Below are 14,035 nucleotides of genomic sequence, written 5' to 3'. Positions count from 1 at the left end.
CGGTACAAGCTTGGGCGTCACCCTCTAGGGCAGCCAGACCTTCATAAGGAGGACTGGAGTCAAGAACTAAAGGATTTCAGAGGTTTCTCACAAGGAGAACTAAAACCCAAACTACAAAACTGCCTGGGCAACTTCATCTTTCAGCTTGTTCAGAAAGATACTTGGTTCCCCAAATTCATCCTTTATTAGAAATCTCAAAACAAACCACAAGCAAACTTGCTCTGCTCACTGTGCCCTGAATGGACATTTCACTACCTACCTACCTTCCATTCTCCAGCCCCATCTCCCTGGACCCAAGGTCCCTGCTCATCCATAAGTGTTCACTGACTATTCTGCCAATGGTCTCATTTTTCTTTAAATTCACTTGCCTATATGAATCGCTGAAGGAGGCAATTAATCACCATTGAACATTGGAATTATTCAAAATCATCTGCATCTCAGCAGCTTTCTCGTACTACAGCCTTACATTGTTATTTGACCTTTCCTATCTTGCCCTCCCCACTAGATTGTCAGCCTCTTGAGGTGAGGATATGTCCCTCTCCTTTAATTTTCCACACAGTAGGTCCTTCAAATTACATTTTCTGAACACCCTGGGATGAGGGTAGGGGATAGCTTGCAGGAACAAACAGTAATTAACAGCTCTTCCTTGCCCATTCTCCTTCTCAGCTGGGGCTGCCCTGAATGGGGCCGTTAATAAATGCTCCATTCCCTATTGATAATAAGTGTTAAGACTCCCCCAACTAAACCAGGTCTGAAAAATTGTGGGCAAAATTTTTGAAGATCACCACAAGCCCAGGCATAAAGGGGGAGGGCCCAGCAGGTAGCAGTTACCAGAGGGTCTGTGAAGGTTATTATATATATATGCACACGTGCAGAGCCTGCCCCAAGGGCTCTAAGACTGGAGGAGGATTAATGGGACTAAATCTGACAGACCTTCACGGTGGCAGAACCAGTTCTGAGCTTTCTCCATGCTCTTGCCTACAGCAGGGCCAAGAAACTACTCAGTTTAGATCCCTAAGAAGGGGCGGTGCCTCTCCTCGGCTATTGGCCACCAGTACAACGATGTCAAAAACCCAAGCACGCAACAGCCAGAATGGCTTGACTTAGCCTCTTCTGACAATAGCCCACCGACAGCTCTTGGCAGCCAGCCTTGTGCTGCCCGAAACTTCCCGTAGAACGCTGGCAGGTTCCGTGCTGCCCCAACTTCTTACAGGGGGCCACCTGGAAGAGCAACTGTCTTAAAAACGAATAAAACGACTCGCGCTCCCACTGCTTCGAAGCGACTGGTGTGCTCGTCTAAAATAAAAAGGTTTCTGTCTGCAAATCCCGTTTGCTCGCCCGGTAATCCACCCCCGCCCCCAGCCCGGCGTGTCCGACTCGTACAGCTGTTTTTAATCCCTATTTTTCTCACTTGGCGTCCCGGGCTCCGGTTGACCAGACGCGGAGCCACTTAGTGTTTCCTCCTCCCCCTACCGGGGTCTGTCCTCCCTCCGCCATCTCCTCCCCCCACCCGCCTGCATCCCCAGGGGGCAGAGTGTGGGAAGAACGAATTTCCGCCCGGTTTGCTCGCCACTCGCAGACTTGGGTCCCTTCCGGACGCAGCCTGCACACCCCCGGCTCCTCCCGGGGCTGTTCCACCCAGGCCGCGCTACCGGTCCCGGACTAGGAGCGAGGAGGCGCGGGCTGCGGGGGCCGAGACGCCCCGGCGCAGCAGCCAAGCCGCGCCCGGAGGAGCTCTTGGAAGGGCTCCCGCCTGCAGCTGGGGAATCCGCTGGCGGGGAGAATCCGTGCCAGGGAATCCAGCTCTCCGGACTCAAGCTGCAAACAAAAAGCTCAGGTCTTGCTCCCTCCCTCCACGCCCCCCCGCCCCTGTCGCGCACCCGGAGAAAGTTCTGCAAAAATGCAACAAGTAGCACCCAGAGCTCGCGGAGCGCCCTGCGCCGCCTGACTTGGCCAGGCAAAGCCCGCCTGAAGAGCCCCGGGCCAGCCACCGGACAAAGGGCGGAGGAGGGGCTGGACGGCGCTGCTAAGTCCGAAAGAGGCCATTTAGCGACTCTGGCCAGGCCAAGGGGAATGCAGAGGAGACACAGAGCCGGCGGGCCAAGAGGACGATCCGGCCGCAGAACGCAGGGCGGGCGGCGATGGAGGCTGCCCGCGCCTTGCGCTTCCTGCTCGTGGTGTGCGGCTGCCTTGCGCTCCCGCCGCGGGCCCAGCCGGTGTGTCCGGAGCGCTGCGACTGCCAGCACCCCCAGCACCTCCTGTGCACCAACAGGGGGCTCCGGGCCGTGCCCAAGACCAGCTCGCTGCCGAGCCCGCAGGATGTGCTCACCTACAGCCTCGGCGGCAACTTCATAACCAACATCACGGCCTTCGACTTCCACCGCCTGGGTCAGCTCAGACGGCTGGACCTGCAGTACAACCAGATCCGTTCTCTGCACCCCAAGACCTTCGAGAAGCTCTCGCGGCTGGAGGAGCTCTACCTGGGCAACAACCTCCTGCAGGCGCTCGCCCCGGGCACGCTGGCGCCGCTGCGCAAGCTGCGCATCCTCTACGCCAACGGGAACGAGATCAGCCGCCTCAGCCGCGGCTCCTTCGAGGGACTGGAGAGCCTGGTCAAGCTGCGGCTGGACGGGAACGCCCTGGGGGCGCTGCCGGACGCCGTCTTTGCCCCCTTGGGTAACTTGCTCTACCTACATCTGGAGTCCAACCGGATCCGTTTTCTGGGCAAGAACGCCTTCGCCCATCTGGGGAAGCTGCGCTTCCTCAACCTCTCTGCCAACGAGCTGCAGCCCTCCCTACGCCACGCGGCCACCTTCGCACCGCTGCGCTCCCTCTCCACCCTCATACTCTCGGCCAACAGCCTGCAGCACCTCGGGCCGCGCGTCTTCCAGCACCTGCCGCGCCTTGGCCTACTCTCGCTCAGGGGCAACCAGCTCACGCACCTCGCGCCCGAGGCTTTTTGGGGGTTGGAGGCCTTGCGCGAGCTGCGCCTGGAGGGCAATCGGCTGAGCCAGCTGCCCGTGGCGCTGCTGGAGCCTCTGCACAGCCTGGAGGCGCTGGACCTGAGCGGCAATGAGCTGTCCGCTCTGCACCCCACTATCTTTGGCCACCTGGGCCGGCTGCGCGAGCTCAGCTTGCGCGACAATGCGCTCAGTGCTCTCTCGGGGGACATCTTCGCCTCCAGCCCAGCCCTCTATCGGTTGGATCTAGACGGCAACGGCTGGACCTGCGACTGCCGGCTGAGGGACCTGAAGCGCTGGATGGGTGACTGGCACTCGCAGGGCCGGCTCCTCACCGTCTTCGTGCAGTGTCGCCACCCTCCGGCCCTGCGGGGCAAGTACCTGGATTACCTGGATGACCAGCAACTGCAGAACGGGTCTTGCACAGATCCCTCACCCTCGGTTTCCCCGACTGCCGAGAGCAAGCGGCATGCCCTACCCACAGCCCCGGGGGAGGAGGTGGCGCTCCCTGCAGGTGCCCTCGCGGAGGAGCCGCCGCCGCTGCCACAGCCACAGCAAAGGGGTCGATTTCTGCCAGGGGTGGCCTGGGATGGGGCCGCCAGGGAGCTTTTGAGTAACCGCAGCGCCCTAAGGCTGAGCCGGCGGGGCCCGGGCCTCCAGCAGCCGAGCTCCAACGCCGCTGCTGCCGCGGGCCCGGCGCCACACCCCCTGGACCTCCTCGAGAAGCCTGAGCGGGGACGTCCGACTCCGTCGGATCGTGCCCACACGGAGCCCACCCCGACGGCCACGCTGGGCTCTGCGCCAGCCGGCGACCCCTGGCAGCGCGCAGCGAAGCAGCACCTGGCTGCGCAGCAGCAGGAGAGCACCGCCCAGTCCGACGGCGGGGTCGGCCTGCCGCCGCTGGTATCCGACCCGTGTGACTTCAACAAGTTCATCCTGTGCAACCTGACCGTAGAAGCAGTGGGCGCCAACAGCGCCGTGGTGCGCTGGGCGGTGCGCGAGCACCGCAGTCCCCGGCCGCTGGGCGGCGCGCGCTTCCGCCTACTCTTCGACCGCTTTGGCCAGCAGCCTAAATTCCACCGCTTCGTCTACCTGCCTGAGCGCAGCGACTCGGCCACGCTTCGCGAGCTGCGGGGAGACACCCCCTACCTGGTGTGCGTGGAGGGCGTGCTAGGCGGCCGGGTCTGCCCGGTGGCTCCCCGGGACCACTGCGCGGGGCTGGTCACCCTGCCGGAGCCTGGGAGCCGGAGCAGCGTCGACTACCAACTGCTGACCTTGGCCCTTCTGGCCGTCAACGCACTGCTGGTACTCCTGGCCTTGGCGGCCTGGGCGTCGCGCTGGCTGCGTAAGAAGCTGCGGGCCAGGCGGAAGGGCGGGGCTCCCGTCCACGTTCGCCACATGTACTCTACCCGACGGCCCCTGCGCTCCATGGGCACCGGTGTGTCTGCCGACTTCTCTGGCTTCCAGTCGCACCGGCCGCGCACCACCGTGTGCGCGCTCAGCGAGGCGGACCTCATCGAGTTCCCGTGCGACCGCTTCATGGACAGCGGGGGCGGCGGCGCGGGCGGCAGCCTGAGGCGGGAGGACCATCTCCTGCAGCGATTTGCCGACTAGGTAGATCCGGGCCTCCAGGGGTGTGGAGACCATCTCACTGGCCTTGAGGAGGGGAGCCACCTCTCCGCGGGCCCCCGCAGCCCACCTCAGGGGAAGATCTCATTTTATCCGACCTTCTCTTTTCCCCCTTTTGTGCGCTTGTCATAGACGCCAGAGGGGACAGATGGCTAATTCTGCACCACCTTCCAATCCCAGTGCTCACTCGTGAAGTAAATGGATGGTATTGGTGGTCAAGAGCAAGAGTAGGAGACAAATGGATGGTGGGGCCCAGAGGTGGGAGGCCTTCTTAACGTGCAGACATTGGTGCAGCTATGAGAATGGATTTTTTTTTTTTTTGGCATTGTAATGCAGTAGTAGGCTGACCCCCTTTGGGATAGAAAGGGTGCTCCTTGCTCCCTACGTGACCAGAAAGAGATTTGGATGCATGCTTTTTTTTGTTTGTTCAGTGTCAAACAGAGGAGTTTTGTTTCTATTTAAGGAAAAAAGAACTTATTACCATTACAAAGGAGGCTTGGCAACTGACTCCACTGGCCTGGTGGTCTCTGCCAAGAAGGGTGATGTTCTAAACAGGTGGTAAAGTTTAACACACTCGCGGAGGAACTCTTTGTTGGTTGATAGAACATTCAGGAAAACTTAATGTTTAAATAATTAGAGACGCTATTTTTTTTTCAACAATGTGAAGAGCTCTAACATTTAACAAACTGACCAATAAACTCAAGGACTATTTTAGTTGAGCCGGGCAGTTCAACTATTTTCCTTTTAACATTAACACCACAAAAACTTTGGCTGACCTTGGGGTTAACTAAGATTACATAGTTTCTCAGGAGAAGGCTGCATGCAAGACTTCTCTGTCAGGGTTGCTCCTGTGGCCTTTTAATTTTATTTTTTTAAACCTATATGTAGAAAAGGAAATGTCAATGCCAGACTCGATAGAAGAATGTAACGTGTACATAACCGATGACCCCATAGGGAATGGCAGTGTTCTAGTTCACTTACCACATCTCTGACAACCTGTCCAGATTGGAATAAATGTGATGTGGTACTTCTCACGTTTTCATCAGTGACACGCAGTCGACTGTGCCCTACTTCTCTTGCACAGTTAAGTGATCAAGGTAATTTCCTAATAGGAAGTGAGCAAAAGGTGACTTGCAATTGATAGTATAATGTTTGATCATGTTATTGTCTTTATGTGAAAGAGTAGGGGGGGAAATGTGAAAAAGTGTACATCGGTGGTTGTGTTTCTACTAAAACCAGAAGATTATGAGTACTTAAACCTCACTGTGAAATAATTATATATTTTGCAAATGAACCCCTCCATTACCCAGTGTTTTTTTCCATGTTATTAAATCTTTTAGTTAATAATTACAGTATTTCTTTTAAATGTTTTTGTTTTAAACTTAGGGTTAGGCTCCTTTATTTGTTCAGTTGTTTTCAGTTATTGGGATACTTTCATTCCCTGATATTTATGAAGTAGATGTTTATCACTAAATGTAGTGCTTTGGTTTACATTAATAATTTTGTATGTGGTCAAAAAACGCAGTCACTTGGAAGATGTACAGGATGGTTGTATTCACCGTGGTTATAGATTCATTGGCAGTGGGGTGCCGGGGAGGCCACTGCAAAGGTGCTAAGGCTAACAGTGAATCTTCTGTTTAGGGCCTTAAGCCCCCGAGGGTCCTGAAGACTCAGGGAATCTATCATAGTCCAGGGATCCTTCAACCCCATTCCATTCCTTTTATGTTTGGCCTCCACTGAGCCAGGCCTGCCGTTGTCCCAACAGCTGACTAGGGACACAGGGATTTAAATGAGCTGATCTTTGCTTATGTTCAGATGAGTAAATGTCCAGACCACTTAAAGTACAGCTGTTTTTCTGGCAGTCTTATCTGTGGGGTCCAAACTTAATAAACCACAGGAAATAGACTGTTATTCTTAGTTTGCTGCCAGGGCTTGCTTCAGATTCCAAGCGTATTGGTACTTGGGAGAAGTGTAGTTGTTTGCTCTTATTTGCAACCTTTTGGTTATCTTGCACCTTTTGTGCTCCTAGCTTTTTCATTCAGAGAGCAATTGCATTTCTTAGCTCTTGCTTTTACACAGTAGTGTAATAAAGTGAGTCCCGTTGAAAGTCTGAAAAAGACCTCTGGTTCTTCCCACCACCTACCCTTTCAACTGCAAAAATCACTGAAAATGCTTAATGCCTAAATCCATGTAAAAACACTTTCACTGGAAAGTCTTTCAGTGGGAAATGAATAAATGTTATACATTGTTATGTTCAGTTATGTCAATAAACCCACTTACTAATGGAGATGTTTTCTTGTTGGAGTTTCCAAATATTTTATACCCTTTGTGATGGTACACTGCATTTTTCTACAGCAGTTTTCATCAATGAAGATGAAACATAAGCTGGAAGTCTTTCCTCTTTCACTCTTTTAATTTCCATTTCTACAGTAGAGCGTGGACATAATTTTTAAGAAATGCTGTGTGACCTTCTAGCCAAAGAAACAATGAGATGACTCTAAAAGCAGGTGGTCAGCTGTGGTGTGAAAATGCTGTTACAACGCCAGTGACAGCAAAATGATGGGTCTCAGCAGGATTCAGTTGTTTAAAGGACACTGAATTAGAAGTCAAGCCCTTTGACTCTCATGGTCAATGAGAAGGAATCACCTTGAACTGGAGGCCATCTTTGCCATTACAAAGTACATGAAAAATAAAATTCCTAAAGAAAAATAGAATAAACTTTGTAAGAGGTAGGAGTGTTCAATTAAAGAGCCATTGACACAGTCTGGAATGTGTTGGGGTCCTCGGCTCAGCCAGTAAGATTATTGCTTTCATGAGGGCAGATCATTTTGTGATGCTGCCAGGTAATAATTAGCGTGTGATCAGACCACCTTCACTGATTTGCCAAACACCTGGTTTTCACCAGAAGTACAGTAACATGGGCAGCTACTGTATATTAAGAAACTATTACAGTAGACACTGGATTACCTGGTGTTTGTACTTAACCACTCCCCCCTTTGCCTCTGAGAGTTGGGGATAAGTGATAATGAAGCATTCTTATGCCAGAAATGTATTCAAAATTCCAGACCATGACCCGGGATGAAGAGAGATTCCTACCCAGCCTCATATCTTCATCATCTCAGAGAATTATAACATCACTAAAATTCAGAATGATTTTAAAGTGGTGAAAGAATTTTAAGTCGTCTGAGGTTGCATTCTTTCCATTTACTTAATCTCTTTGTGCCTTAGCTTCTGCAGCAGTAAAATGGGAATCCTGGGTCCTGACTCCATAGTGCAATTTTAAGGAATAAATGGGTAAAAAGCGTTAGTACCGGTTACAGGACAAGTGTTCAATAAATATTAGATGTATTATTGGTAGCATGATAGTTGTATGATACATTTTAGAAGTTTCACGGACAAGGCATTCTGCCCTAACCAATTAGAAGATTCATGTAATGAGATTACAGTGACTCTCCCTTCCCCTTGTTTTGTTTAATTGAGGCTCTTCTATAATTTAGTGTGGAAGGATAGCTCTTGAAATACTTTCTCATTACTTAAAAAAAAGAAGTGAATATGCTACTACTTAAGCAAACTGTCCTATGTTTAGTAAACTGTTGGCGTAAGTTAATTCATCCTTTAGATCGGAACTAAGGCTGCGTAAATGGTCTTGCTTACATAGGGCCCCTCTTCCTGTTAACTTAGTGATAACATTTCCAAGTGTCCTTTTACTCTTAGTTTACTCAGAAGGATACTTTGCACACACAAGTGCTTTTTTTCTGAGGGATTTCAGGTCACTTAATCCTTCTCAGTCATGTGGCAAATAGTGTTCTTTTCATTTTGCACGGGAGACTGAAGTATTTGGAGATTATACTTACTTATATTGACTCCTGAAATAATTAGGAAAAAATGTAGCTTCCTGAAACCTGGTTGCTTTATCTTGAGGCAGACTACCAAAATATCCCATTACATATGTTTGAGAGATTTTAAGCTCCAGGCAATGTGATTCCGTATGGACACAGAAATGTGGCTTTGTAATTTGGCTGTGAACTGGCATTGGACACTAGACAGATAAATTGTCATGTGCCAACATTGCAAGCAACAGCATCTCCTGGCTGTGTAACTTCATAACATTTCTTTCAAACTCACCAAAGTTTTATAAATGCTAGCTCTGCGCCATAGTTAATGCTGAGGCAGGCAGCCCTGTTGTATGTTTAGACCAGCTGTAGCCAAGGAGCAGTTATTCACCTTTCCAAGTTACAGTTTTTGATGAAGTAATGCTTACCCTACTGCTGACTGTATACTTAACTCTTAGTATATGTACACTGTAGCATGTGCAGACATACTTTTAATGGTCAACACCCTCTTATTCCTTTCTTTCTCAATTGTGGTGTCTTTCTAAGGATTTTTATTTTAGGAAATTAAACTGAGTGCAAATAATAACAAACACCCATATTAGCACCACTCAATGACAGTGAACATTTTGCAATGTTTGTTTTCAGCCTTAATAAATGTTTGTTTTCAGCCTTAATAAATGTCTTTATTGACAAATCCCCTGATTTCCTTCCCCACACTCTGTCTTCTAAAGTAACTACCACTGTGAGTTGGATATGTGTCCTTCTAACAGTCAGTTCTCCATACTCACAGAAGTTATGTTGTATAAGGTCACAGCAAACATTGAATTAGCAAATGCTGAACCATTGCTCCCAGGAGAAATTCAGGGTTAGGTTCCTATGAGCCTCTGGTCACAACATTTTCATCAACCTATAAATATATACCCTTATTTTATGTGTGTTTCTGTTTAGAGACACCTTATTTAATATATATCATTAATTTATTAACATTGAACTCATGCCCAACAGCACCATAACTTGTGCCTGAAGGAAGTGTATCTAACTTATGTGTTTTCCCCCTGACATGTCACAGCCTTTCTGCACTTAGGGACACTAGCCAGCACTTTTACTTTTGAACTGTGCTTGGGAGCCCTTTTAAACAGCAAAATCGCCAACAGAAAGCAGGAAAATGCAAAAGATGTGGCACTAAGAAGATTCCCTTCTTTTTATGGCTAAGTAATATTCCATTGTGTATATATATATATATATATATATATACACCACATCTTCTTTATCCATTAATCTGTCGATGGAGACTTAGGTTGTTTCCATATCTTGGCTACTGTAAATAATGCTGCCATGAATATTGGGGGTGCAGGTATCTTTTCAAGTTAGTGTTTTTGTTTTCTTTGAATAAATACCCAGAAGTGGGTAGCTGGATCCTATAGTAGTTTTATTTTTAGCAATCTTTTGTCTTTTAAATGGTAATCACATCATGTGGTTGTATTGTTGATGATGGTGGCTTTGGGTGTGTGTGTTGAGACTGGAAGTGGAAAGGGTTTCTTTTAAAACAATTTTAGTTTGATATTTTCTAGTTATTCTCTCTGAAGTGTTTTGCTCCCTTGCTACATGTGCAGAATCTCTATATTTCTTCTTTGGGACTGCTTATCATACATTTAAACTGTACCTATTTGTGTGTCTTTTCTCACCTTTGCACACTTACTACTTCCCCAATTCTCAGGAAGGGCTCCACAAAGAAAAAAGGGCTAAGTACATCCCTGGGCTAAGTTTATCCCTGACCCCACCTGCTGTGGAACCACTTTTCAGAAGATGTTGACCTCTGCTTCCCATCTCTTTTGAAAGACTTTCTGACACTCTTTGTACCAAGGAAAAGGGTGACTTGCTCTGAGAAGAATATACTTTGCTTCTTGGAAGATCTCATTTATGTGTTCTTAGTGCCTTCACACACCTTGTTTGGTTGTATGCTTTTTCTATTTCTATTGTGATTGCTGGACACACACACACACACACACCAATTTCTGTTTGTTTTTGCCTTGTGCTTAATTCTGCTTAGGCTGTTCTTTCTTATACCTTGTTGGTGTCACTCATTATAACCATAGTACAATTATCAAGATCAGAAAATTTAACACTAATAAAATGCTATTGTAAAATCTACATTCCATATTCAAAATGTGTCAATTGTCATAATAATGCCCTTCTTAGCTATTATCCCCTTGGATCAATGTAGAATCATGCATTGAACTTAGTTGTCATGTTATTCTCTCTTTTTTTCTTTCTTTCCCTCTCTTTCCATTTTTCAATTTTGTTTTCTTTTTTTAAAGTAAGGTTTATTGAGGTGTAATTTACGTAGAGTTCAATTTACCCTTTTTGAGTGTACAGTTCCATTAGTTTTCACAAATGCATACAGTCATATAGCTACCACCCCAATCAAGATATAAAGCATTTCCATCAACACAAAAAGTTCCTTTGTAGTCAATCCCCTTCCCCCTGACTCCAGCCATGGGCAATTACAGATTTGATTTCTGTCCCTATAGTTTTGCCTGTTCTATAATTGCATATATATGCAACCATGCGGTATGTTGCATTTTGTGTCTGCCTTTTCCCTTCATCATAATGCTTTAAGATGCATCCATTTTATTGTGTGAATCAAGTTCATTCCTTTCCGCTGCTGAGTAGTATTCCATTGTGTGGATGTACCACACTTTGTTTATCTATTTGCCAATTAATGGATATTTGAGTTGTTTTCATTTGGTGCTGTTATGAACAAAGCAGCTAAAACGTTTGCATACAAGTCTTTGTATGGAAATGTGTTTCATTTCTCTTTAGTAGATTCCTAGGAGTGGGATTGCTAGGATGTTTGGTAAGTGTGTGTTTAACTTTATTAAAAACTGCCAAACTGTTTTCCAAAGTTGCCCTACCATTTTGCATTCCCACCAGCAGTATATGAAATTTCACATTGTTTTACACACTTGCCAGCACTTGGTTTTTCCCTGTTTCAATAAAGCCATTCTATTAGGTGTGTAGTATTATTTTATTTGGTTTAATTTGTATTTCCCTAATGACTGATGATATTGAGAATCTTTTCATGTAAGTATTTGCCATTTGTGTATCTTTGGTGAAGTGTTTGTTCAAATCTTTTGTTTTTTATTGGGTTCTTTGTATTCTTATGAGGTTATAAGAATATTTTATGTGTGTTGGATACAAGTCCCTTGTCAAATATATGTTATGCAAATATTTTCTCCCAGTCTGTGGTTTACCTTTTCATTTTCCTAGTGGTGTTTTTCTTTACATTTAGGACTATAATCCATTTCAAATTGATTTTTATATGGTGTGAGGTATGAATCTAGCAAAGTTAACTTTTTTTTTTTTGCATAGGTATATCTACTGGTCCAGCAACTTTTGTTGAAGAAACAATACTTTCTCTATTGAAAAATCTCTGCAACTTTGTTGAAAACAATCTATTGACCCCATGTGTGGGTCTGTTTCTTGAAACTCTATTCTGATCCATTGATCTCTATGTCTGTTTTTGTGCCAATACCAAATTTTCTCGAAATCAAGTTGTGTGAATCATCCAAATTTTCTCCTTTATCAAAGCTGATTTTGGCTGTTTAGCTTTTTTAATTTTCCATAAAAATTTTAGAATCAGCTTGTTATTGCAACCAATAAAAGTTAAAAAGCCTGGTAGGATTTTGATTTGGATTGCCTTAAATTTATAGATCAGCTGGTGATAATTGACATCTTAATACTGACTCGATCTGTGAATACAGTATATCTCTCAATTCATTTCGTTCTTTTAAATTTCTCTAACAAATGTTTTATAATTTCAGCCTGCAAGCCTTGCACCTATATTGTCAGCTCTGTCTCTAAGTATTTCACATTTTTGATACGTTTGTAAATGGTACTTTTTAAAAACTTCAATTCCCAGGTGTCCATTTCTAGCATATAGAAATAAAATTGGTTTTTAGGGCTTCCCTGGTGGTGCAGTGGTTGAGAGTCCGCCTGCCGATGCAGGGGACACGGGTTCGTGCCCCAGTCCGGGAGGATCCCACGTGCCACGGAGCCGCTGGGCCCGTGAGCCATAGCCACTGGGCCTGCATATACGGAGCCTGTGCTCCACAACGGGTGAGGCCACAGCAGTGAGAGGCCTGTGTACCGCAAAAAAAAAAAAATTAAAAAAAAAATTTGGTTTTTAAACATTGACCACGTATCTTGTGAACTTGCTAAACTTACTTAGTTCTAATAGCTTTTTAGTAGGTTCTTTTGGATATTTTATGTATGTCGTCATATTATCTGTGATAAAGGATAGTTTTACTTTTGCCTTTTATAACTTTCTCTTGCCTTATTGTGCTGGTTAGAAACAGCAACCTAGGGACTTCCCTGGTGGCGCAGTGGTTGGGAGTCCGCCTGCCGGTGCAGGGGACACGGGTTCGTGCCCCTATCCGGAAAGATCCCACATGCCGTGGAGCGGCTGGGCTCAAGAGTCATGGCCGCTGAGCTTGCGCGTCTAGAGCCTGTGCTCAGCAACGGAAGAGACCACATCAGTGAGAGGCCCGCGTACCGCAAAAAAAAAGAAAGAAACAGCAACCCAATGTTAAATAGAGGTGGGGAGATAAGGTTTTCTTGACTCATTGCTAATCTTAGGGAGAAAACAGTCAATCATTGAGATTAAGTATGATGTCAGCTCAAGATTTTATATATTAACATTCCCTTTATCAGAATGAGAAAGTTAGTTTCCTGAGAGTTGTTTTTTTTTTTTTTTTTTTTGCGATACGCGGGCCTGGCCCCTCCCGTTGCGACGCAGGATCCGGATGCGCAGGCTCAGCAGCCATGGCTCACGGGCCCAGCCGCTCTGCGGCACGTGGGATCCTCGCGGACCGGGGCACAAGCCCGTGTCCCCAGCATCGGCAGGCGGACTCTCAACCACTGCGCCACCAGGGAAGCCCTGCTGAGAGGTTTTTTTTTTTTTTTTTTTTGGGTTCGCGGGCCTCTCACCGCTGTGGCCTCTCCCGTTGCGGAGCACAGGCTCCGGACGCGCAGGCTCACGGGCCCAGCCGCTCCGCGGACCGGGGCACAAGCCCATGTCCCCAGCATCGGCAGGCGGACTCTCAACCACTGCGCAACCAGGGAAGCCCTGCTGAGAGGTTTTTTTTTGGGGTTTTGGTTGGGGGGGCTTCGCGGGCCTCTCACTGCTGTGGCCTCTCCCGTTGCGGAGCACAGGCTCCGGACACACAGGCTCAGCAGCCATGGCTCACGGGCCCAGCCGCTCCGCGGCACGTGGGATCCTCCCAGACCGGGGCACGAACCCGTGTCCCCTGAATCGGCAGGCGGACTCTCAACCACTGCGCCACCAGGGAAGCCCTGCTGAGAGTTTTTATCATGAAAGTATGTTGAGTTTTGTCAGTTGCTTTTTCTCCATTATTGAAATGATCATATTATTTTCCTTTTTAGTTTGTGGATATGGTGAATTAACATTGATTGATATTTGAGTGTTGAACCAATCACAGATTTCTAGGATGAATCCCACTTAGTCATGATATGTTATCATTTTTATGTATTGCTAGTTTCAACTTCTCCATATTTTGTGAAGAATTTTTTCATTTAAGTACATAATGAGTA

At 47.2% G+C, this 14,035-nt stretch overlaps 1 protein-coding gene across 1 annotated transcript; it reads left to right on the top strand.

Moving 5' to 3' along the window:
- The first annotated feature begins 2,141 nt into the window (after positions 1-2,141).
- TRIL (TLR4 interactor with leucine rich repeats) lies at positions 2,142-4,574 on the top strand. Its single transcript, XM_060108886.1, has one exon. The coding sequence runs from the start codon at positions 2,142-2,144 to the stop codon at positions 4,572-4,574; it is 2,433 nt and encodes an 810-aa protein (XP_059964869.1).
- Positions 4,575-14,035: the final 9,461 nt, after the last annotated feature.

The sequence above is a fragment of the Mesoplodon densirostris genome, chromosome 9, assembly GCF_025265405.1.
Source record: "Mesoplodon densirostris isolate mMesDen1 chromosome 9, mMesDen1 primary haplotype, whole genome shotgun sequence".
In the NCBI taxonomy this organism is placed as follows: Eukaryota; Metazoa; Chordata; class Mammalia; order Artiodactyla; family Ziphiidae; genus Mesoplodon; species Mesoplodon densirostris.
Note: the sequence above shows the minus strand (reverse complement) of the source record. Positions and strands in the feature narration are given on the sequence as shown.